Raw genomic sequence first — 25,732 nt, 5'->3', positions numbered from 1 at the left:
CACGGAAACAAGTGGGGCTTTGGGGGCAAAGAGGAAAGGAAAAATCAGTGCTGTTCGGAGAAGGTGCAGAGTGGAGGAAGGCGCGTACCCAGGGCAGAGCCTGTCCGAGGGGCACTGCAGCAGCAACACAAAGTTTTCAGGGCTGCTTGATGGGAGAGGTAACATTCCTCCTCCCCCTTCCCCAAGTTCTTCCACAAATTGTTAACCTGAAATCTTGTTTTATGGCCACTTGCTAGTGTTTTGTTTGCCTTCCAGACTGGTTCTGTACAGGATACCAAAGAATTATGCATTAACTGTAAACTTAGAGGAGCTTACTGGCCTCAGTGGGTTCTTGATTTATATCAGGCTAAAACAGAGAGGAGGGCAAAGTTTTACTTGCTGAGCGCCAAGAAATGAATTGCAAGTACGTTCCTCTTTCATTTTCTGTTACTGCTCTTGCATCTTTGCGATAGGTTTTAAAAGTCTGCTAAGTTGTAGGTTGTTTGAGTTTCTTCCCCCAGCAATTATTTTGCTCTCGTTTTCCCTGCCTCCAGGTCTGAGAGGACGGCAGCCTGTACGATACAGAGGGATCTGTTTTTCAAAATGGAATTGCAGCTCGCGCTCCTTCTCGCCGGGATAATCGCGTTTTCGGACTCGGCGAGAGGTAAGGAGACCGCGCTGGCTGCGCACGCTGCGACTCGCGGCCGTCCCTCCGCTCCGCGGTGCCCTCGGAGGGACCCCCAAAGGGAGTTGCTGTCTGTGCAGACTCGTCCCATGCACGAACTTATCTGCGCAGGGGTGCAGGCTCGTGCCCACGTGTTGTACCTCCTTTACCTGCGTGTTTTGGGGCCGTCGCTTTGGATGGAGCGCGGTTGCTCTGGGTTTGCTGCAGTCTCATAGGCGCAGGTGAACTTCCAGGGGCTTTTCTCGTGCGTGTGTAAAAATACACAGGCAATTTTAAAGAAAAGCAACTGCATTCCTCTGTGGATCAGAAATACCTCTCCCCTCCTGTAATCCCTCCAGCCCCTGCCCCTGTATATTCCCACTAGCAAACTAAACAAACACATCCATTAACTTCCTCGGTGACAGACAAATGACAGTTCCCAACAGCGAGAGCGTATTTTAATGCTGGGGCTCCAGCAGTTGATCAGATTTCAATAAACAGGTTACCCTACCAGAGACAAATTGAAATACATTGACCTGGAAGTGACACGGGGGGTGGAAAAAGGAGAATTTTTTTGTGGGAAGGTGCTTTAAGCAAAGCTCTGGGATCAGAGTGGAAGGAGTGGTGGCTTTTCCTCTGCTCCCGCCTGTGTCATACCTTGGTGGGTGCTGTCTCTGGAAAGCCTGAATGGGAAACCATATTTCCAGCTCCCCCAGCTCCGCTCACGCAGGAGGGGTCGCGTTGTCCCAGAAGAATGGCTTTAGGATGCAGATTGCTCCAGCTGCAGTTGCCAGCAGTGTCGGAGTTGCGTGAATTGTTGAAAGACCTTTAAATCGCCCAGTGCCATGGAGTCACGACTTAAAAGGTTTAAACTTGCCCTTTGCTTGGGCTGTAACTTGCCAAAAATAAACCTTGAGGGGTGAGAGTGGGAAAGGAGAGGGGGAGCGTTACTCTAAAAACCCAAGGTTTCGTTACTACGTTGGTTTTTAATTTCTGTTCCTTCTTGGCATTGACTCCCAAGCAAATATTTTATGGAGGCAAAAGTGCTATAAAATGATTCGGCTGGAAGCTGAATGAAAAAGAAAACAGTATGTAGGCTGTAAGTCCTGCAAGTCTGAATTCCAGGCAAGGTTTACAATGGAGACTCAGTTGAAGTTGTAGGCAATGGTCAGCAGTGTATGGATTAAGATGACCTCATGGATGTATATTATTGCAATGGACCTGAGATGCTGGTGGAGTTCCGGAAAAGATCTGAAGTGGGCAGGAGAAGACAAAAAGATTTTTGTCTCTGTTGTGAGCTGAGTATCGGCTGCTTCACTGGCTTGACCCTGTTTAAATTTGGTTTGCACTTGTCTTGCTCATACATTTTTATTGCCCCTGGAAAAAGAAGTGTTGTGGGCTGTTGTCGTGTGAAGAAGCGATAGAAAATTAACAGTGGCGATTTCAGGATATAATAGTTTTTCCTACGGAAAGGTCTTTTAAATGTAACTTTGATAGGATCATATTGGTTACTGGGTTATTTGAACTCTTCTCAGAGCTTGAAAAATCCATCCTGCAAGTGGATGGAGAGATGGTCCTGGTTATTTATAACGATGTAGAAATAGAACTTAAAAAACAGGGCGAAACCCATGTAAAATGTCATTCATTCATGTGCTGATATCAAGAGAGGGAAAGTGGAGAAATAAAAGGTGTAAAGAAGTAAAAGGACAAAATCCTAACATTTAAATCTTGCTTTGCACCTCTTGGGGTTGAGAGTATTCTTGATAGTGAAGGACATAGATGAAAGATCAAACTTGTAAAGTGAGCAGAGGTGAGACGCTCTGTAGCGCTTTGCAACCTTGTTTTGCGCTGTCATATATGCCAAATTATTAGATGTTTACATTGGGATAATTTCAAATTCTTGGAAAAATGTGCCCGGTCGTTCACATGCCTGCAGATTTTTTCCGAGTGCATCACACGATGGGTTTGGGCGCTGGAAATGTATAAATGTTACCTGTTCCAGTTGCTCGGGCTTTACAGACAGTCCTTCGGCCAAAGCTCAGCCTGAGGTCACGAGGCTTTTCTCCAGAGGAAAAGGGGCTCTTTGTTCTGGCCAAACCAACACCTTGTATCTGTATCCTGACTGCAAATTAGACGTGTGTGGCCCAAAGATTGCCAACACCTCCTAATCTGAGGTGTCAGAAGTTAAATAGGTGCTCGCCGGCTTGTGATCAAGTGAAGAAGGTGGCTGAGGAGGCTCGATGTGAAAGTGCTGGTTCTTCTCTTTGGCTCATATTAGGCAAAAGTAGCTTATTCTGGAATTAGGAGGTTAATTTGGAGCCGGGTGATTGCCTGCCCCGTGTTTGGGGAAGGGCTGTGCCATAGTGCATTTGCTCAAGGGGGCAGAGTTAAGTTGCCCACGCGCTCCGGCCTCGATATTTCCTGACAGTTGAGTGCTCAGCTGCAATCTTGCATTAAGTGTTACCTTGTATTATTTTTACATCTTTATTTAGGTGATGCCTTTTAAGGCGACAAACCCCATTGGGTTGACTGATTGGGCTAACGCAGCCCTTCTTGTGACCCGATGTGTCACACTGCCCATGTACAAAACACTGCAAAAAAGGGGATATCTTGGGAAACCAAGAGAAACTCTTGATAAAGAGTCAATACATTCAAAGTATCCATGCAAAGTAGAGAGTAGGTCTGATTTTAGAGGCCCAGGTGCAGAACTCGCTGTGTCTGGAGGGATGAAGGATGAGGTAGCTCTGGCTAAGTTTGAACCAATGCTTTTGGGGCCGAAATTTAAAGTCTTTGGCTAAGGGCTTGTCTACACCTGCAAATACACTGGAATAACCCTTCCAAAAAACTGGACCTGGAATAACTCCCCCAGTGACGAATCTCATTCTGGGCTAAGGATCTCCAGGAGGGAGCCTGTATCAAAAAAGTCTTCCTCGGGAGCTATTTTGATAAATATCCAAGTCCCTTCTTTCCCTTGTGGGTGAACACAAGAACTTCTGTGTGTACAAAATCCACTTTTTTTGAGAACAAAACCTGCATGTTGTGGTTTTCTAAGAGGTTTTACGCCATCGGCTGATGGCCAAGGCGTCGGGTGGCAGCTTCAGCCCCGTCACCAGCTGCACGGGACAGTGTCAGCCCTAAACCTGGGGTAATAATGCAGGCCTGGTGGCTCGTCCTTCATGTCACCTCACTCCTCTTCTCTCCAAGCAGCCCTATACAGGGCATAAAAGTCCTCAGTGTCCTGCTCTGGCCCTCCTCCGCGGGGACGAATGCCATCTTGGGTCACTAACCTTTAGTGACGATGTCCTGCAGCAATGTAGCTCCTACCACTCCACACCTCCGGTCGGATACAGGTAATACAATCTGATATTTTCCTGCCTGTGTTGTCTCAGTGACACACAACGCAATATTTGTTCCAAATCTGTCAAGTTGCCATCTTATTCGCCTTGGTGACCGTATATGGTCACGTTGGGATGTGCTTGGCTTGGCCCCGTGGCTTAAATGAGATTTCGTATGGTATGTTTAGAAGTTTTTGGTAAGAGCAGTAACAACCCTTCTTTTAGCGAGTAAACTGATATTCTGCTGGAAACTAATTAGTTTGGATGTTGATTTCATTTTCGGTGTATTGCGTAGGGAGGGGAAGAACGGGACCTTAATTGCTTTCTGCTCTGGCACTTCTCTGAGCGACACTTGGCTTGCAAGCCTGGTTGGTGCCTGCATTAGAGGGAATTTGCTGTTGGGGCTGCCTCAAAATTCAGTGTTTTCATGTGGAAATAACGTTATGTGCCATTTTTGTTTTTCTGAATATTGGAGAAATGGGAATAGGACCCTAGAAGATTTTCTTTTCGTTTTCTTGTGAGATAAGTTCTTAATTCTGGTGAACGTATTTATCGTTCTCTAACTCTGGAGTTTATAAGAGTGAATGGCAGTAAACGTGTAAAAGATAAATAATGATAATATAAGAGAGATGGTTGTTGGCTTCTATTTTACTCCTTTATTCCTGTTGAATGGTTGTTAGCCGATTTAATGATTAGGTAATTCCTCACTTGTGAAAGAGAAGCAAGTTCAGATCTAACAGCCCGATTCAAATTTTATGTAAGTCGCTGCACATCTTCTGGTTAAGTTTGGGGCATTTTGGGATCGTGCCCTTGGGGAACTTGCTCATGAATAATCTGCCAGCATGACTTGTACCTAAAGTCAACATGACGATCTAAGAAAATCCTGGTTATTTTCTTTAAACCCTGGTTCCTCCCTTCTTCTGAGGCTGTCGGCTGCTTTATATTGCGGCTGAGTTTAAACATAAAATACAGTGTGCGTCATACTGGAAAATTAGGGTTGATTTTATTTTTTTTTTTATTAGGAATATTACAAAACTCGGCAAATTGCTCCAATACATTTAGATTTTCCTTTAAGTTTTTATAACTTTGTTTTCCAAGCCCTTCTATTTCTTTGACCTTCATTAAGAGATGCAAGCAGCAAATTAAAAGACGTCTTTTCTGTGATGAACTTGTACACAGCAAAGGCTGGATTCCAAAGTCTGACTTTTAGCCAAAGAAGAAGCTTTCATGTGCCATGAGGTGGTGCTTGAGAAATTACAGGATTCTTTTTTTTTCCAAGAAAAAAAAAAAAAGTCATTCAAAATCAAAAAGTGAACAAGAAAAAGTGATATTTGCTAGCAAATAGGAACCTGCATTTCAAGGTTTGGGACCATTGATATTAATTTATTACCTAAGGATGAAGTTTGTCATCTGGCCTGAATTGGCTTAATAGAGCTGATCTTCTCCAATGACCCATTTGATAATTCCTTTTCGAGTGGCTGTCTCGCCACGAGCGATGCTGCTACATCTGGGTGCAGAATACTTGGTATTGGAATAGCGTGAATGCGGGAGAGATGGTCAGTGTCTGAGTGTGCTTTTTTGGGTTAATTATTGGAAGACATAAACATTTCCACCAAGAGAGGAAAGTAATACTGCAGAGGTCTTCTTGCGCCTCGTTTGAATTTAAAACAAACAAAGAAACCCAAAACCAAACAAAAAGCCCCCAAACAAACACAAAACTGACAACAACCTTTAGCCATAGCTTTATTTATTCAGCAAGAGTAGAACCAATGTAGGTTTCTGATTTTTCCTAAGATGTGAAACTTCTACTCGTGTCTGCACTGACTTGTAAACTCACACTGTTCAAAGGGTCCGTGCAAATGTGTTACGTTTGGAGGTGTTGGAAATGATCCTTTCTCCCTTTCCTTTCATTAACCTGCTCATTTTGTCTTGTTTCAAAGAGTTTGTCTTTCACCTGACCTCCTCATGTGTTTTCTGGTGGGCTGGTCAAGCTGAAATTAATTTGATCTTGTTTTGAACATTTAATTTGGATTTCTATTCCTTTTCTTGCTCTCAATAATCAATCTTGACTTGGAGCTTTCTCTAATAATAATAATGCTTCCATAGGTATTTAGCTGTGTCGACCTGTCCTAATCCTTTGCATCAAGTTGAAACATTTTTGGTCATATAAGGGACTTTTTTTTGTTAAGAGTAGAGCCAATGTGAGTGTAGATGTTGCAAAGACTGCTGACTGTTGAAAGCCTGTTGAGTCTGGTTCTCATTCATAGCAGCATTGGTACTAAGGTAAAAGAAAATATTTTCAAAAGTAAGCTTGAATAATCTGATCCTGCAGCCCTGATGTTGTATGAAATATGCAGATGCAGCCCATGCCAGTTTTAACAGGTTGGAACCTGTGAGTGTTGGTGCTGTGACTCCTCTCACTCCCACCTGCTTTGGATCCATCCCTGAAGGGTGACTTGCACAGATTGTGATATTGATCTCTTTACGGATTCTTCACAGAATCATAGAATAGTTTGGGTTGGACAGGAATGTCAAAGCTCATCCAGTGCCACCCCTGCCATAGGCAGGGACATCTTCACCCAGATCAGGTTGCTCAGAGTCCCATCCAGCCTGGCCTGGGATGTCTCCAGGGATGGGGCATCCACCACCTCTCTGGGCAACCTGGGCCACAGTTTCACCACCTTCAGTGTAAAAAATGTCTTGCTCATGTCCAGCTTGAATCTCCCTTTCTTTAGTTTAACACCATCACCCCTTCTCCTGTTGTAACCGGCCCTTCTGAAAAATCTGTCCCCATCTTTCATATAGGCGCTTTTCAAGTATGACAGCACAACAGATGGGAGCTAAACGTGATATTTTGGATCCTGCCCTTCACTTGCTTGACTGGACCCCTGGACTCAATACTTTTATTCTAGAAACACGTTGCTTCTGGCCATTGCGAGCTCTGGCTGGTGGCTGTTGGAGCTGAAAGCAACTTGGTTATTAATTGTTTTAACTTTGGATGCTGCAGAGGGGTTATCCCCAAAGAAATGCTGCCATTCTGCAGACAGTGCTGCTCTCTGTGAAGGGGCTGAAGGCTGGCCTGAGTGTTATTTAACAAGTTAATATATGCCCTTTGCTGCTGAATCTATTAACATCTCAGATTTTTTTTCCCCCCTTCTGAGTCAAATAAACATGGGCTGCGTGGAGTTTGGGTGGCTGCCCCGATCACACAGTCTGCCCATTGTATCGCAGCAGAAATACAGTATCCAACAGTGCTGCGAATAACCTAACATTTTGATTTCATCCCAACCAGTCCAGTTCTTCAGGAGGAAATTCAGCCAGTAACTCCGGGCTGCTGCTTCCATTAAGTGTTCAAACTTAATTTTGAGCTACACTAAGGGAAGAAAAGTGTAAATTCGGAACAGAGTCTTTCTCAGAGCAGGTTGATGTTTCTCAGGACTGCTGCACCTCTGTTCTCAGCTTCTGTGAGTGGATTCTAGCTTGATGGGACCCAAAATCATTTCTCTTTATGTCTGGTAAATTTATTTCATGAAAGATTTACAGAATCTTGAGTGTCCTGTCAAGCGAGTAATACAAGAGGTGTCATACCCTAGATGCCACTTGGGGGGTGTTGACTTTGGTGGGTATTTTAGGAGCTGTCTGCACATGTTAGATAAAAACACAGGAACAGCAGACAAATGCAGAAATGCAAACTTAAAAATTCCTATTGCACATATTAAAAAGAATTAATATTCTCTTTGCTGGGTTTGCTTGCACACACTCAGTGAACTGATGACTGTAGGAGTTTGGTACTGGTGTTGTGCAGACTCTCTGTGGCAGTTTGGGGCTTGTGAGTTCTGCCCTGCACAAGATATATTGGAGAGGAAAAAGCTAGAGGAGGATATGAAAGGAAATCAAATCATTTTAGCCAACATCCAAGGGATATTTAGGCCGGATTAGTGTATGGCTGCTCTTGCGTTCCGGTGCAGCCAAGCTTTGGGAGAGGGTCTTGGGTGGGGAGCGTGTGTGCTGTGAAAAGGATGTTGGGCTGCAGCTTTTTCAAATCTGTCCTGTATTTCTCTTTTCACCTCATCATTAGTTATAGATATGATGCTTAATTGGCTTTTGACCAACCTGTGACTCTGAGCAGGAGCATCCTATTGTAAAAGGGGGGGGGGGGGTTCATTGTGGTAGCTGGTATTTTAGTATTGCCTTGTATGCATTTAAACTTTACTTTTTCTAGACAGAAGTGGGTGAGGTGAGGTCAAATCAACCCCAAAGGAGGGAGAAGGGACAGTTACTCAGCCCCACCAGCCTTCCAAAAGCCTTGATCAACCCAAACTACTGGATTTAGGATGCGACAGATGCTGGAACACTGTGACCTGGTTAATTTCCCACCTTCATCTTCTTGGCTGTTGGAGTAATTGAGGAAGCTATTTTTCGTAGTGGTTATTCTTACCGAAACAGATCTGTTAACACTGGTTAAGCAATGACAAGTGTCAGACGAGTTACAGGTGTATGAACTGCATGTCAAGGATCAGTGGGTTAATGAATAACAGGATAAACCTCTGGACATTGTTGAGTATCTCCCCAGGGACACTGCAGGCTCTCTGCAGAAGGAAGAATGCTGATTTGGCGTCCATCAGTCGATGTAAAACTGGTACCTAAAGCTCCTTCAGAGTATGGATACCCTTCTGAGAGAGGATGCTATGAGCCATATCGCTTGCCTTCTGGGTGGATCAAAATCTTTCCCATTCTTCTTCAGATTAACACAACATTTTGGTGGCAATCACAGTGTCTCTTTAGCCACACAAGTAATAGTATTATAGGAAGTGTTTATTGTATTTTTGAGCAACTTAAAGTCAGAAACAAGGAGAAGAGTTGCCAGCTCCACCAGCATATGGAGATCAGACTCTATGCTTGATAATTTGTTTCATATTTTAATATTCAGGATCAGATATTGCTTTCCAATACAAAGGTTAGAGTCCCTTTAGGTTCAGTGAGTTGTGGCTGAGTAGCAGTGAGTAGGATTTAAATTTAAAATCCTACCAAAAAGCAGCAACTGGGGCCTCATAAGACCAGACTGTGTTTCAGTTCTGTACAGCGTGGCACCAAGACACGGGAGGGTTCATCATGATCTGCGATAGTTAATATAAAACTAGATTAACAGATCTGAGCTGATGAGTATCTTTCCTCCTCCTGGTATTCACAACCAATCAGAAATGCAGTATTGCCGGGGTTAATTTTGCTAAGGGCTAATCAGAGTCGAGCTTTCACCTTAATCATGGCCAGGGACAGGAGTTTACTTTTCCTTGACAGGTTTGATTGACAAGGAATCGTAAACCTATTAGGGAGATATTTGCATATGCAGAGTAACTGGCTTTGGACAGTTGATTTCTAATCGCTGGATTTGTTATCTGAAAATGTTTGCCACTGCTCTCAGCACACATCTATTGTTTCTGGGAGACAAAGAGACACAAAGAAGTGGCAGAGGCTGGTCGGAGCATTTTGCTCAGGAGATGGAGAAATCATAAGGTAGGGATGGGTCAGTGTTTTATCTAGAGCAGAGCAAGGCCGATTCCCTGCTTGCTCAAACGGGGCTAGACCAGAGGATTTGGAGGATTCCAAGTAGTATTTTGTGATAGTGACATATACAGGATAATTCCTGTGACTGGAAGTTCATACCAGACTAGTCCTTTGCAACTGGTAATGTAGCCACAGGATATTGAATTCAAAGTTCAATTCAGGGCTCTTCTCGCCATGACTACTCCAGTTGGAAGGAGGATTGTAGATTCACAGGGATGCGAATCTGTCACTTTTCCCCATGTTTTACCATTAGTCCCAAGGACAAAACAGCAAGGTGCTACTCAAAAGTAGTCAGAGCAATAGACTTGTTTATTTATAATAATTATTACTGTTTATTGAGAGTTTCCAGTGAAGAAAAAAAAAATATAGAAAAGAGACCTCAAAAGTGTTTCTCAGCATAGGCAGTGTTCGTCTTCCAGATAGTGTCAGGAGAAAAAGCTTGGCTTCCTGAAGACCACAGACTAGCTAAGTGGAGTTTGAGGCTTATTTTTCTTTTATCTTAGAAAATCCAATAAATCCAGTAAATTCTTTCAGTGTGGTCTTCCAAGAGTTTTTCAACTTCATCTGACTCACAGATTATTTGAGTGCCATTATAGACTAGGGGTCAAGCAAGTTAATTCCCCGAACAGTATGCTGCCCTGTTCTCAAACTGTGCTAATCAGGGTTTTGAGTCAAAGCATGGTAGTTTGCTTAGTGGAAATTATTTTCCTGTTAGAAAATTACAAATAGGTTCTGACTATCCGTATTGGTTTTGGTCACCGGAGCGCTCGCATCACATGAGGACCAAAGCCCCCAGGGATGTGTGTGCTGTGGATCGGGTTCATTTTGTAGCCCCGTGGATTGAGCTCATGAAAATAGGCTGAAACCTTAGAAAAGAAATAAATTGTTACGGTCACATTTATACCCCCAGCAGGATGGAGGGAGGGCTGTGTGGAGCCCATCCGAGTGGTAACATGAATGTCCTTTCCCAAAGGAGACATTTAGTGGTTACCTCTCCCCCTCACCTTTTTGTAATTGACTCTTGTTTACTTTTTCCTCCTCCTTTCCTGAAGTTTATTACCACTGTTTAGGCAGAGGAAATGAATTAACACAATTTACTGTTGTTTTTTTTTAAAAAAACAAGACACATTCCCTGCATGTACATACACACACGCTCCCCCGTCACCCTCCCGGCGCTGTGCAGAGAACCGTGTTTACAGAGTCTGGGTCCATTTAGGGAGAACAATACCCTGATTATGGAGGGCAGCTTTTTATTCCCAGAAACCAGAAGGAACCATTCACTTCAAGCAGCTACTGTCCCTTGAAGGTACAGGCAGCTGGAGCTGCTGGAACGGGGGAATAAATCTGCTGTGGACACAAACCAGCAGCGTTGTTCTCTGCAGAAGTTGAATTTTGGGGTGGCAGGGGGAGAAATGTTGTTGGGACAAACCAAGCACCGAGTTTAAGATAAACCAGAGTGCAGAGAGGTGTTGTGGCTTTCAATATAATTTCCAAATAATAGCTGTGAGACTTTGCAAGGAATTATTTGGTGCTCCCTGAGCTGGAGGTTGAGTGGGGCAAAGATGGTAACTGCGGCTCCAAGTGTTTTCAGATGGGCTGCGTTGGGCTGAAAGGTGGTGTTATGTATGAAATGCTGGTTATTTCTAATTGCAGTCATGCACCTGTGCCTGGTAGATAATGCTGGAGCCACATCATATGGAGCATTTGCCTCACGTGATGTTGGGAAAGGTCAAACACGAGATTTCTGTCCTGCTAAGTTGGGTCACTAACTGCACAAACAGGACCCCCCCCTTCCTCTGCCCAGCTGCAGCCGCTTGGAATGCGGCAGTAAATGCTTCTCAGGTATGATCTCACAGCAGCTGAAGATGACTGAAGTTGACCTCACCACCATCCTGTCCTTGTCCTGCTCTGCTTCCAGCCTCGTAACTCCCTTGTGCCAGCGCAAGAGCTCTTCTGACCTTGTTGTTGGGTGTTGTGGGGAGATAACCTGGGCAGAAGCCGACCTGGAAAAACAGGTGATGAGGTAAAACGTTATAGGAGCATGATCTCAGCTTGTGATATTGGAGTGTGACAACAGGCAGCAGGTCCTTTTCATTCCCACTTGTGTCAGGAAGGCTCAGTACCTGAGAGGACTGAAAATTTACGTGAACTTTTATAAAATGACTCTTTGGGAATGTAAAATGCAGCAGGGTCCACACTGCAAAACGTAGCATTGCCTGGGGGCAGTGAATGTGAAGACTGGAGAAGTCAGATTTGGATCCTGGGTCCTCCCTCAGTGGATCCCATCAGAAGAAGTGTGTATTACTCTGGTAGGAACTTCTCATCCAGAAGCAGTTTGGGCCATTCTGAACAAGCAGTAGTTATTCCTTATTGACTTTTGCTCTTGGTTCAGCTCAGTCAGAGGGCAGCACATCGCTGTCCCTTCTGTATTGGGAGATTCCAGCTTTCGTACTCCACATCATAACTATTTTCCGTCTGTCTCAGTGTTCCCTTGAAATTTGGAGTGCTTTGCAGGAAAATGGGAATCTTCCTTCTACTGTCCTCTGCTTTTGGCTTATGAGGGAGAAGGATCGTTTTGGGGAGCTGGGATATGGCAAATTAATGCTGCCAGCACTTGCTGCCGGTTGTGCTCCTGATGGAGCAGCTCCTCCTTGCAGCAGACAAAGATGGGCTAAAACCAGCACTGCCGGTGGCCGAGTTCCGTCCAGTCCAAGCACCACGTGCTTTGACTCTGGTACCAAGGTGGAGTTGATATGTCGCCCTGAGAGGGAGCCAGGTTCCCCCCGCAACCTTGGCTTCGTCTCCTTGTGGACTCCTGACTACTGACACAGCTTCAGGGGGCTGCAAAAATAAGGCAGAGAAAACTTATGGAAAATACTTCCCGTGGGTGAAAATATTTTTCCAGGGGAACAGAGCCAGTAGGTTAAACAGGTAGAGCTGCAGGGCGGCATTAACCATGCTTTTAGGGGTTTTCTGGAGGGGTGTGTTTATGTTGGCTTGTGAGGCGCAGTGGGTGAATTCTGGCTGGGGATGATTGACGTGTGTCTAACATGACGAGCCATGACCCCGCACCCCGAAGAAACTCTGGCTTTCACTTGCCTGTTGATCCAGGCTTTTGTAGGGAGGGGAAGACCCTGGTACTTGTCTGGGAACTCACGGGAAGGATGCTGAGGTTACTCTTGTGTTGGAAGGCTAAACTACGGCTTGCTCAGGGAAATCAGAACTTGGTACTAAGTAATTATAATTAACCCATGGTGTCATGGTGTGGGTTTTTTTTTTATTATTATTTTTTTTCAAATGTCTTTTAAAACCTGACAAAGCGAGTGGGACAAGCACTGGTTCCCATGCCAGCTCATGGACCACAAGAAGTTCAACAAGAACAGGGCAACAAGAATGGCTCCAGAGTCCATCTCCATGTGTGTGTCTCCGCAATGGCTTTCTGCTCAGAGTGTGAGGGTGTGCGGTGATCTGTGGAAAAATGTGAATCTTGGCAGCGATCCCTCATTCAAAATATCTGGGAAACACTGAGCTGGGAGGTTGAAAATATATCTTTAGGGTTTCTTTCTCCAGAAGGAAAACCAGCATAGAACTTCCACTGAGAGAAGTGTTTGAAAGAAGAAAATGTGCAATGCAGAATTAAAAGGGAACAGCTTAGTTATTTGGCACTGATTGAAATAATAGCAGAGAGGAACAAGCCTGAATGAATTTTAATTGCCTCTTAATTTGGATCTTTTTGTTTGCATACGTGCAGGTGCTTTACCTTTTACATCTGTAAGAGTAATGCAGATACTATACTAAATGCAAAACCAACAAGCAGCAAACCCAATAACTTGTCTGGGGGGAATGAAAAATGCATCAAAGTAATTGAACAAGCTTTCTAAGTATCCCAGCCTTCAAACCAGTGCAAGGCCTTCATCCTGTGGCATGTGTTGGAGGGTATTTTTCTACGAGACAGATGTTAAGGCAGAGCTGGAGGAGGACTACAATGTCTAAAATATTTAATATTGCTCTGGATGAGCAGGTCAGCAAGCAAGCAGTGGTTTTGCTTGATACAATGAACACCAGGCAAAGTTGTTATTATAGCTGGTGTGATATTTTAGTATTGGGTTTAGTGCCTGGAAGTCCTGATTGTACCAAGGCCTTATTGTTCTGTTAAGGGCTGTCAAACCCAGAAAAAAAGACAGACAGCTACAGTTTTAACTGCAAGGTACTAGCAGCTCTTTGTATAGAGACTTTGTTTTACCCTGACAAAGGCTTCCTCCAAAAACCAGACCCATCGATCAGCTGAGTTTCATTTTACCCACATAAACCTGAGAAAGGTGAGATCCCATATTTGCTTACAGCGTCCCATGTAAAGCAGGCATTGCCTTGATAAGGATTTCTTGTTGCTGTTACAATAACAGACCTACATGATCGATAATCTCATGCCCAAACTCTGGTCAAGTGCCCAAGGTGAAAGAGATGCAAAGATATCGCTCATTCATGGGCTGAAGGGCCTGTGCCACACACCCGTCATGGTTCGTGTGTGTGTCACAAGCCCAGTGTTGCAGAATAAGTTTAATCAAATTATTATTCTATGGGAAACCTAGAGTCAAGAACATTTCTTGACTACCCAGTCTTTTCTTCTGCTTAAGTACAAACTTCAGCATTGACTTTAGGGAGAGTCAGGCATTGCACCATGTTTATTTTGGGGGGAAACAACAGTCAAAAGTCCTTGAATAGGAAAAAAAAAATGCAGAAATTATTCAAGCATTATTATTGTTATCATTTGCAATGTGTTTTCACATGTGCTGACAACAAGGTCTGCCTGCTCCTAGGCGTTGATCCACATCATGCTGGAGCTCATCATGGGTTTCTGTTCCCTCCTGGAAAAGTGCAAAGACAAGCCAACCTAAAATCTGGGGGAAGGGAAGAGAGTTGAGAAAGGTAAATTTGCACACTGGCACAGAAAAAGAGGTTCTTCCAAAAGATTTAATTTTGCTTGGAAAGGCTTGTGGTCGTTGTTGAAAGGGCATTTTGATGGAAAAGGGCCAAGCAGCTCTAGGCTGGACCAACATCCTCAACTAAGAAAGATTTTTCAAACAGCAGTACGGTTAAGAAGTAATTAAAGTCAAATAAAACACGGCAAAAATATTGTATGACACATCTATTTGAATTCATCCTGGTTTGAATCCACTGAAACCCATGTAGCATGACACCGGAGACACGCAAAGGGAAGTACAAAACTGAGTATTTCAATGCACTTTTGCAAAGTTTCTGATAGCAGGCACCATTTTTACCAAGTGTTTAATGACATATTTACTTTTAAGCACCTGAGGGTTGCTTGTATTCAAAGAAACACTTGCTGCGGAGCGTTACACAGTATGTTACTCTTATTTGAAATATGGAGGACCTAAGCATAGGCTGAAGTCGTAGCACATCTTTCTCAAGGATTCTGACACCGAGTTTTTCCCTTTAAAATTATTTTTCTGGATACCTGGAAATCAAGAAATAATTCAGCTTTCTGTTAAAGAATAGAGAAACTAAACCACAAGATTCCAGCCTTGATGATTTTGAAGGATTGCTAGAAAATGTGAGTTGTGTGCACCAGCCTCCTTGGCTGGCTTAGACACCAAGAGGGAAGTAAAGAAAGAACCAAAGCAAGTTTTCCTGACCCCTTTGAAGCAGTTCTATTATTCTAGAGCTTACTTTGTGATTTTTGAGGAGCTTGGGATAGGCAGTGCCCCTAAGTGTGCTGTCACTTCGGGGCCTGAGCCCAGTTGTATGGGCACCCTCCACACTTGCAGTTCCCTTTGCTTTGTCCGTCTGCCTCTCCTGCAATGCTATCTTGGGTGAAACTCGAAAGTAAAAAAGAAGAAAATTTTTAAAAAGGACCATTTTTGGGAGCCCAGCTGTGTCATTTCAATTTTTGCTAGCTGTTGAGGAAGATTTGTGAACCCTCTCTAGGGGAGGAAGGGTCAGGTCAGAGGTAGAAAGCTGCTTACCCTCTACCAGAGGCATTTATAATGCCAGGGCAGCTCCCTGGGGACCGTCCGTCTGTCTGTCCTTCCCTCTGGGGCTGACAGGAGGCAGACGGCCTCCCCCCAGCTGTTGCCTCTGCCACATTACAAATGAGACGCTGAAAAGCAGCCCTTGGCCTTGAGACAGCTCTTCTCTCTCTAGCTCATTCTACCCATCAATTAACGTCAAGCAAAGGTGTTTTATAACTCTTTTATAACTTTTTCAAGAGCGAGACCCTCCTGCCCTTGCAAAAGGAAAGTCCAGCTCCTGTGTGGGGTGGCTGCCAAAATCTGTGCCTGGTGAGTTACGTGCAAGAGCGAACAAGACTTTGGTGAATAAAAAGCTCCTTAACATTCAAATTCTTCCATGGAGACACTATCCAAAAAGAACATATTTTTAATAAGTGAGGGTAGGGAGAAAAAACATCTTTATCCTTCCCCATCAGGACAGTGGGGCTTAACACCAGTGTTGGATGTGATCTTCTGTCTGCTTCCACTTGATGCACTTCGAAACCCGGTACCAAAAGCTGGTGGCTTTGCCCAGACTCCATTGGTGCCTAATGAAAGCAAGTGGCATTTTGAGTCATTGTTCACCCTTGTAGCTCTTGGCTGGTGCAATGGGTGTGTAGTGTGAGGAGTGAATTATGAAAAAATAATTAAAAAACCATGCGTGGCAGCGTATTTCCTGACGGAGAGCGAGATGATGGCAGAGACTTTCAGGCCATCTCTTACCCTCTCACCCTCTTCTCTTGTACTGACTTCCAGCAATTCGCCTGTGTGTTTTCTTAGGATCCAGCTTCCACCCAAAGACTACTGAATTTTTCTTAAATGCTGGTTTCTGTTGGAGCTGATAAGGCAGCAGCCAGCCTGCAAAGATAACACAGGGTATCCAGGCTTCTTGGGTTTGTCTTTATTTGGATATTTAGCAAGTCTTCGACACACACTGAGAGCTCTTCTGGAGACTTTGGGTTTAGTGGGTCCCTTGCTCCTTCTTATTTGGTCCCAACATGATTTTAGAGTGGTTTGGGAGAGAAAAAAATAGTGCTAGCGGAGCTGGTGAATTAGCAGTAATTACTGAAGGGAGCAGGGAAGGTGGCCAGCCAGGGCTGGATGCTGAGGGTCACTCTGTCCCCTGCTCTTTTGATGGCTTCAGTTGGAAAATATTCCCCCCAGACAGGGTTTAAAGGGGCTGAGGAGCAACACAGAGTCACACTAAATGCCTGATCACCGGCAGAAATGTGTCACGGTGTAGGAAAGGTTGTGATTAATTGTCTTTTCCATCCTTCCCCCCACTCCAGTTCCCCTTTTCCCGAAGAATTATCCCTGTTTGGGCTCCTGGTTTTTGTTAACCTGTGAGGGAGTGTTTATGCTTGGCTTATGTTAACCAGAAAGGAAACTCTTCCAGCCAAAAATTGATTTACCTGCTAATGCTAATGACTTTTTTATAGGGAGCCTGTTGAGCAAGGCAGATGTGGATAGAAAACGTAGCCCATGCCCTTACACAAAGATGTTTTCTGTCGCCCTTGGAGTACAAGATGGGTATCCATTTTCACCTGAGCAAGCCCTTCGTGATGTAAGGTGTCCCACCATGCTCACGTCTTTACAGTGACCCCATGTGTCCCCAGCTTGCCCTCTGTCTGATGCAACTCTGTGGACAGTTGCATCGTGGGCCAGATTGGGACAGAGATCTGGCTGGAAATCCCACCAAAAAAAAGGACAAAAAAAATTAAGTCATGGCACAGCCCTATAACACTGAATTTTATACACCGGCTGTTATTTGTGGCACCCCTCAGGTGGTTTGTACAAAACACGCTGTTATTCACTGGTATTTAATACACGTTGTCTTCTCAGTGGTGTTTCACCACAGCTGAAATTATGACGCCAAATACCAAGTCCCATTTTCAAGTTTCAATGCAATTTGCGGGCACGCTTTAATTAAGCTTCACAGCACTGCTTGGAGGAACATGCTTTATGCCAACAGTATCGTGCGGGCAACCTCATCCAGAGGGACAGGAGCAGCATGGGAACACAGTGTTTTTGTTACACGCTTCTGCCCAGCAAATCGTTCTTGCTCTTTAGTGTAACCTGTTGCATGTGAAATTAATTTCGAACATGCATTTGCTCACAAAGTAGCATTCTTTGCACCAGAAATCCATAACAGTAGAAACCACCGCCAGATGTCTATATTTATAGAAAACTGGCACGTTCTGTCTGGTGATGACAGAATATTTCAGTATATTTATGAAGTGCTCATGTTTTTAGAAATACAGAAATCCAGTCAATATCAGTAGAACTATTCATGAGACATCTTGCCTTTTTTATTTTGTTTTAACGAACAGAACGTTTCTTTAGTTGATACAGTACCAAAAAACCTCCTACTTTCCCTCCCTCTCTGTCGCCATTGTATTATTTTTTCCACAAACTTCCTCATTTTAGAGTGGCATCTCTGGGTTTAATACAAACATTACTAGGATCACATGCAACTTTGACTATGTATTATACTGCATCGGGCATTTTTACCCAAGAGACAACTGTTCATAAAGCTGAAAGAACAATTTCCAGTGTAGAAATGGATCCTGCAACATTTTTCAGTTTTCAGAATATGGTGGTTGTTTTTTTGTTTGTTTGTTTTTTTAATAAGATGTCCCTCATTTGGGTTGTTACCATGCAAAGGGTCTCACCGTTGGATCTGATCGCACTGGGAATTAAATATGGATCAATTCAGTGGTAGCTAGAGGGTGCAGGAGCCCCAGAGGGCTGGTGGTTGAAGTGTGAAGCCCATCAGAAATCACGTCCTCGTGACAGTTCAGTTCTGTTTCAAAGTTCCTGTGTTAACAGCTAAATTGAGCCACTCAATGTCAAGATTTTTGCTTATATACCTGATGGAGACATGTGAGAGTTTTCAGAATTAAAATTTGCAGAGATCTCCACAGTTCTGAGTCAGCAGGGGCAGTTAGAGGGCAGAGATGCATACCTGTCAGTACATAAATTTAAGGGATTTAGATAGGTGCCCTTACATATTATGGTAGCAAATGAGAAGCTGTACAGAAACATTAGTGAGAGGGGCTCCTTGCAGGATTTGCGATTGGAACACAATTGCTAATCTGTGCAATCTACAAATCAAGTTAATTGAGTTTGCTCAGGCTTTTGCTCACACGATTGCTGAGCACAGTAGCTTGAAGGCAACAGAGGTTTGGCCTCCCAGTCTTTGCTGCGTATTTGTTTTTACAGAAAATGCCTTTGATATATGTAAGTTATATTTCCGTGCATTACAAATGATAGATTCCTCCCCCATATCCTGTGACAGCCTTCCCTGGAGACAGACAGTCTGTGTTGTTTTAGCCAGATGAAGAAAGATTAACGGGAAAGGTTTTGCTAGTGTTTGCAAAGACTTCCAGCAAAAGGGAAAGGTTTGGACTGAGGATTTAGTGAGAATGAAAAACCGCTTCTGAAAACTACTGCCTGCACACAGGGCTCCCCTCTCAAGTGAGCAGCAGCCTGCAAGGAGCACCATGACAGCCCTGATGAACCTCGAGGCTGAGGGCTTGATGTGCACTTGGCTCAGGTAGGACTGATCCCTCCTGCATCTACAGGTCTGCAAATGATTGTCTGATCCAGCTGTGCTGGTGCATTGACTCTCTGTGTGGGCAAGGAGCCTCCGCACCACTGGGGAGGATGAGAAGGTGGGTACACATGGGGAAGGTGCTCCAGGGGACCCCTTTGTCCTGTCCATGGGGTCTCACCCCATCAGGCAAGGGAATGCCGTCCTGCAGCATGGAGCTGAGGCACTGCGAGAGGTGTTCAGCTCATAGATGAACTCAAGGTTCAGACTGGACATTAAGAAACCTTTCTTCATGGAAAGAGTTGTGAAGCAATGGAAGAAGCTGCCCAAGGAAGTGGTGGAGTCACCATCCCTGGAGGTGTTTGAAAGACGTGTAGATGAGGCTCTTAGAGACATGGTTTAGTTCTAGTTTTAGGTTATGGTTGGACTCAATGATCTTAAGGGTCTCTTCCAACCAAAATGATTCTATGTTTCTATGATCCATATGTTGGTGTCTGAGCTGCCCTCAAAGCTGATGGAGATGGGAGTAAACAGGGCACTGAGCTAGTATCAACCAGCTCTCTGCAAGCCATAATGGGAGTTAGACACCTCACTTTAGGTGAATCAGAGAGCTGAGTCCTGGCCATATTTAGGTTCCTGGGATAGTTAATGGCGATGCTATATATGGTCAGTGCTCATTTATCTGCATGCAGTGCCAGTAATTAAAGCCTCTGGGTGATTCATGGGCATGTCCCCACTGAGGTTTTTTCCCTGAGTTTGAGCCTGGACAAGCTCTAGCTCACTCCTTAGCTACCTAATATCTCAGCCCACTTTAGGCCACCCTTATCCAGAGCCCCCCAACTTCTCTCCACCGGGTGCCGGTGCCTGAGGACACATCACAGTTCACACTGTCTGGACAAACATCCAAGGACAGACCCATGGGATTGTATAGGCTGCTATCAGCAAAGTAGCTGTCTGGGAGTTTCACACGCAGGTTAATTACTCCTAAGTGTGTAATATAATACTTATTTGAGGGAAGGGGTGGTTTTCCTCCCTCCTGGTGATCCATTTATACCCCAGAGTGGGAAGGATTAATAGCCCTTGGGGCTTTCTCATCCCCACAAACGGAATATTAGCATCCCAAGCAGGAGGAGCTCAAAGGTCGGACCTGAAACCTTGTGTGGTGTTTTCTTTGTGAAACATGGACAGGATGTACAGTAAATCAGGTTCAGGCTGTTCTGTTTGCTGAAAACAACATTATTTCACAGTGACCCTGAAAACATTACTTTCTTTTTTTTTTTTAAAGTCCTAGCAGAGGGATTGTAGCTGGATCTGGGAGGAGGAGTTGTGGGTGGTGGATCAGGAGCTGGAAGCAAAACTTTACTCTCTATGTTAGTGCTGCAAATCCTGCCCTTGCTGACAAGGCTGGTGACGCACACTGAGGACGTGGTGGCCTTCACCACGGCTAGATAGATGGTCGATACAGAGCTCTTGCTTCGTGTGAACTGGAAAAGGTGGACACGGTGGCCTGGAGCCCCACTGCCATGAAATGGAGCATCAAATCATGGCAGCAGCTGGAAAATGCCACCAGCAAAATGTGCTCTGTGCTAAGCCCCACTGGTCCTTCCGACAGCATGAAAGAGATAAGCTTGTCTGGCCCCTGCTATGCTGCAGAGCAGGATTTGTTTGGCTCAGTCTATTTACCTGCATGAGATGCATCGTGCCCTAAAAGCACCTTTTCCTCCTCTAAAGGGAGGTGAGGGACCCCTCAGGTGCCTACGCTGTGTGTGTCTGAAGTTAGAGGTGAAGAAGTCCTCACGGGGTCTGATTTTGAGCACAACCTAGTGGGAATCAGGAGTGGCTTGTTGAGGTGGAAAAGGAAAGGCTAATTTAAAGCCAATAAACATGAATTCACCCCCAGGCTTCAGTGAGTGCTAGGAGGATTAATACGTGAGCTGGCCCATTTCCTTACACACGCAAAACTTTTCCTTATGGCATGAAATTCAGCTGGTTGCAGAAGGCTCAGGTGCCACCACACCCCTCTTAAGGGCTTTCATGGGAGGCCAGAGGTTCATAGAACATTATGTTGCCTGCCTATCTGCACAGGGAGAAGTGTCATGGTAAATGAATCCATTACTCAGGATTGTTGGTTTAACACCTTTCTTCTACCTCTGGAAGAAGCTGCCTTCCAGGTCTTAAATCTGTGTTATCTTCAGCTCCCTCGGTGTAATTGGGGATTTGGGGATTAGAGGATGGGAGCCAACGTCACTGCTGCTTTTCTGCATTTTTGGAATGTGAGGGGAGAGGCCGGGGGTGGAAGGGTTCTCGTATGTGCAGTTTATTGGTGTGTCTTTGGTAGAGTTTTATTGCTTTGTTAAAAGATGTTGAGCTGTATGATTTATTAGCACTGCCATGGAGACGGTATTAATGATTATTTCACATTCCATGAGATCTTAGTGGGTCCTGCCCATAGTAAGGTCAAAACGAAGGGGCATTTGACATAGTACTGCTTTACTTACAATAACAACTGATAAGAAGCCTAGAAAATAAGTAAGTCTCTTTGACTGCAGGGTGCGTTATCTTGCAGCAGATATCAGCACACAGCCTTCCAGAGAGAACTGTTGACCCTTTGCTGCGTGTTGTCAGATCTCTAAGAAGTGCCATGGCAAATCTGCCTGCACGCACACACTTGAAAGTGCTTTTACTTGCTTAAGAAACAGCCATCCCAACATTAACAACTATTCCTGGCAAATGCGGTACCATCTGCTAACCATGCAGGTTCCATGGGGTTTGCTTGGGAATGACCAGGCCTAGTTGGCATGAAAAAGAGCTTGTAAACATTTGCTTTTCTTTTTCAGGGGTAGCCTCTAGTAAAAAGTCAACATGGCCCACTTGGTGCCTTCCGGAGCGATGGGTCAAGTCCCCAGGCTGGGGCTGGTTAGTCTCAGATTTCATACCTGAAGTGGTTTGTGGTTCTTTGACTATTTCTGCTGCACATTCAGAGTTCTTGACAATAAAATCAGTGTTTTTTGACCGCAACTTTCCCATTGCCACAATGCTGCAGCGGCTGAAGCTTTGAGAAAGTCAGTGATTATTGCAGATCTCTTTATAATCAAAAAAAGCATCTATTGGGCAGAGACCTCAATTTTGGGTGATTGCCATCCAGCATGGTAGACCAGTGCCTTCGGTCTGTATTAGATCTTGCAGATTTGCTTAGTCCAGCTTGGAGTGACAGGCCACCCGTGGGTCAGCCTTTCCTTCACAACATCTGCACTGGTGGAGATAAGACAGTAACCACATCCTCTGCTCGCTCTCCCCTGCTTCCAAAGCAGATTTTACAATGTTTTGTTAATTTTTCACAGGCTACTACTGGCCAAGTGGAGACATTCCATGTCTGGTATTCACGGGAGAAATGCCTGATTAGGGCTCCTCTTCCTGGAAACATCGGTAAAGCTGATGCCCTGGATCCTTTTTGCGCAGATAAGATTAAAAGCATTGAAATCGGCACGCTTCTGGCAGGGGTTTCGACTGGCTTAGGGTGGTAATTGCAGAGAGGCTGTTTGGGATGATGATGAGATATTTTCCAAAAGTTTTCCTGGATCATTTGTCAAGCGCCGATTGGTAGTGGGTGCTGGGGGCAGAGAACTCACCTAATTGAGATGGATTCTTTTTTCCCACGTTGTTTCTTTCGCTGGCAGTGGTTGTGATGGTTGCTGCTGCAAAGGGAATGAGTCACTCGTTTGTTTGAAGTGGAGAAGAAAGGTTCTGCGTGTTCCCGTTGATATTAAACATGAAGCTGTGATGGTGGTTTCCTTTTTTCTCACTTTCAGCGTATTTGGTTTTCATATCAGGGAGGTCAGGAACTCATGTTTGCTGCCTTCGAGGAGGAAGGAATCATGTAGTCTTTACCTCTTTTTGGCTGCCCATTGCAAAGTGCTGTCACTGAGGCACTGGAGAGCGTGTCAGCTGGGGATGTTTTCAGTTGTCATTTTCATGGAGAACCTGCCTGAGCTTTTAGCTGCAAAGGTCAACTTTTCTTCACTTATTTTTACTAAAGTCACTGGCCGGTGCAACCCTGGAAAGCATCCAGGCTTCATTTCACGGCATTACAGTTTGAAGGATGCAAAGATCGGCGCTTACCACTAGAGCAGCTGGTCCGTCCTGCCTGGCACAGAGCTGGGAGCTTCATCTGCTTAGTTTCTTCTAGGGGCACAAACTTGTGTTTAATTAAACCCATTCTAACATCTCTCTATACTATTATTTCCCTGCAGGCAAGTGAAAGATAGAGAGAAGTGCTTGCCGTCTGGGAATGTCTCCTTTCAGTCATCAGAAAACCTAATTTCCCACTTTTTTCTTAGCAAATCCCACTGATTTACCCAGTGGATTTTGCCTTTTTAGGGTGTCTTACTTAGCAAAATGCTGAAGTGGTTCACCTGGTGCAGGACAGGGCCATGAGAAAGCTGCTTTTCTGCCCCCCTGGTGATGTGACAAACTGCACCCTCCTCTGTTTCACGCCCCACAGGTAAATTTTCTGCAGAGTAGTCACTTGGGGATATATGTGTGCATATTTAAAATAATATATAAAATCCAGCTAGTGTCTTGTAAGCCTTCTGCTGGCTGCTAGTGCTGCTAAAAGCTGGAAGAGCAAATTTCCCTCTCCAAGTAAAATCTGACCCCTAAGGGGCACGTCTCTACCAGACATCAGCAGCACCCCATGTTTCCTCTATCATTTTAACTTTTGTTCGATCTGTAATTAAAAAAGCAAAACCATCCCATGGTCACCTCAACAGAGACCATATGTGGAACTGACTCTCTATGGTTGATGCAAGCCCAGCTTTTTAAAGCAGAAAATGTGACTGAAAACAGATTGAAAGTGATGTAAAAGCCACGCTTTTCAAAGAAAAACACTCACCCATTTTGCCCTCATGGTTCTGGAAGGGATTTCATCTTGTGCAAAATGTGTGTCCCCCTTGGCCCCCTCCCCTCACCCCGAGCTGTAAGTCCGCTTTTGTTTGGCCGGTGTCGTGGAGCTAAATCCTGGAAACGTAATTTATTCAAAGTGTTCCGCACACATGTAAATGGGCAAAACTTATTGACAGCTGAGTTAAAGTATCTCTTTCTTCTGCATAACAAGGCACTTTTGCTGAATCTTTCAACCGCTGGCTTTGTTCCGCAGACGGGTGAAAGGAGCTTAGGGGGAAAGAAACAGGCAGGCAGGGAAAATGCCTCTGGTGTGTGCCGTGCATCTGCACAGTCACAAATTTGCACGTGTACGGTGCGGCAGCATCTCTCCCCACATGTACATCCCCATGATGCACAAATCTGGGCATATATTTGATATAAGAAGAGCTGCTGTGGCTGTATGCGTGGGCACACCATCTGTGTGAAAAGCTCCACGAGGCCGTATGTCCACCTTTAACTGTGTAAAATAACAGTCCCCGAAAGGATCTTGGTATTTGTGGATTAAATTCCAAGCACACAGCAAATTTAGCCGAACTTTATGCTGCTTAAGCACTACTCTTTCCTCCTCCATACAAGGCCTTGAATTAGCTAATTAAAATCTAGCGGAGAGAAGGAACAGTCTGCAATGTAGTGAACTCACCAGATTTCTGAGGTCATTGCTGGTACAGAGTTCCCTCACTCTGTCCCATGAAAAGATTTTTAAGTATTCATTGGAAATCTCCCATGGATTTAACTTCTTCCTTTGTTTTGCTTTGCAGTAAAAGCTTGATTGAAAGTGGCTGTGGCAGCAGTAATGCCTGGCTGAGTTTGGAGAAAACAAGCTCTAGACCCATTTAGACGTTTCATTTAAAAGCAGCTTCCATTATCTCCTGTTAGGGGCTGTGATTAGTAAGTAGCGGGGTGAATGCATGTGTGTGTTCATCCATTATGACTTCTTTATCAATTTAATTTTTTAATCACTAGTTTTTTAGGAAGAGGTGGGATTATTTTTTTTGTATCGGTAATTGATTTCTGATAAACCTGAATCCTGTTTTCTACGGATAAAATTAAGCCAGTTGATTCCAGAGTTAAAATACAATTTGTTCTACACTATCCCTGCATCCTTTAGAATTTCTTCAATATCCCATGAAACAAAAGTGAAGAAAATTTGGGATTTTTCCCCCCTCTTTTTTTTTTTTTTTTTAATTTTGCGGAGGGAGACAAAGTTTTAAAAACTGGAATTACATGCTGTAATTAAAGGTATCAATTAGTGTAACCTGATCAAAGCTACCTCATGTTTTATTAAATGTCTTGTTTTCTGAACCTCAGTTAACACAGGCAAGACTGGGCCCTGGAGGTGCAGCTCCGCTCACTTCAGTGCTATTGGATGAAGATTTGGAGTTTGGCTCAGTAAAAATAGAGTAGAAATATTTCATGAAATTGAGTGCTTATTTATATAAGGACAGGACTGGAAATGTTTTGTTTTAACCCTAGAGCTGGTAGGGCACATGGAGGCAGTACCAGCTTCTGCAGCTTTATCTTGAGCAGGCAATTGCATGAGGGAAATTCTGCCTTAGCAGCTCTTGCCTGAGCCTGCTCTCTGCGTTGGGACAAAGAGCTATTTGTCAGCAGAGATTGTTTCATATAAAAACAATATTTTAAGGTGAGTTTCATTTTGGAGGCCCTTCTCTCCCCGTGTCCGTTCCTG

The 25,732-nt window shown here is 44.3% G+C and overlaps 1 protein-coding gene across 1 annotated transcript in view; it reads left to right on the top strand.

Moving 5' to 3' along the window:
- The window catches only part of FGFRL1 (fibroblast growth factor receptor like 1), a gene marked incomplete at both ends in the record, with an annotated part of 176,591 nt that overhangs the window by 259 nt on the left and 150,600 nt on the right, over positions 1-25,732 (top strand). The window contains one exon of the mRNA XM_080344456.1: positions 534-643. Coding sequence (XP_080200582.1) covers positions 534-643 — 110 coding nt within the window. The remainder of the gene's footprint in view (positions 1-533; positions 644-25,732) is intronic.

Source organism: Nesoenas mayeri, assembly GCF_963082525.1.
Source record: "Nesoenas mayeri genome assembly, chromosome: 4".
Taxonomy (NCBI): domain Eukaryota; kingdom Metazoa; phylum Chordata; class Aves; order Columbiformes; family Columbidae; genus Nesoenas; species Nesoenas mayeri.
The sequence above is the reverse complement of the archived record's forward strand: the minus strand, read 5'-3'. Positions and strand labels throughout refer to the sequence as shown.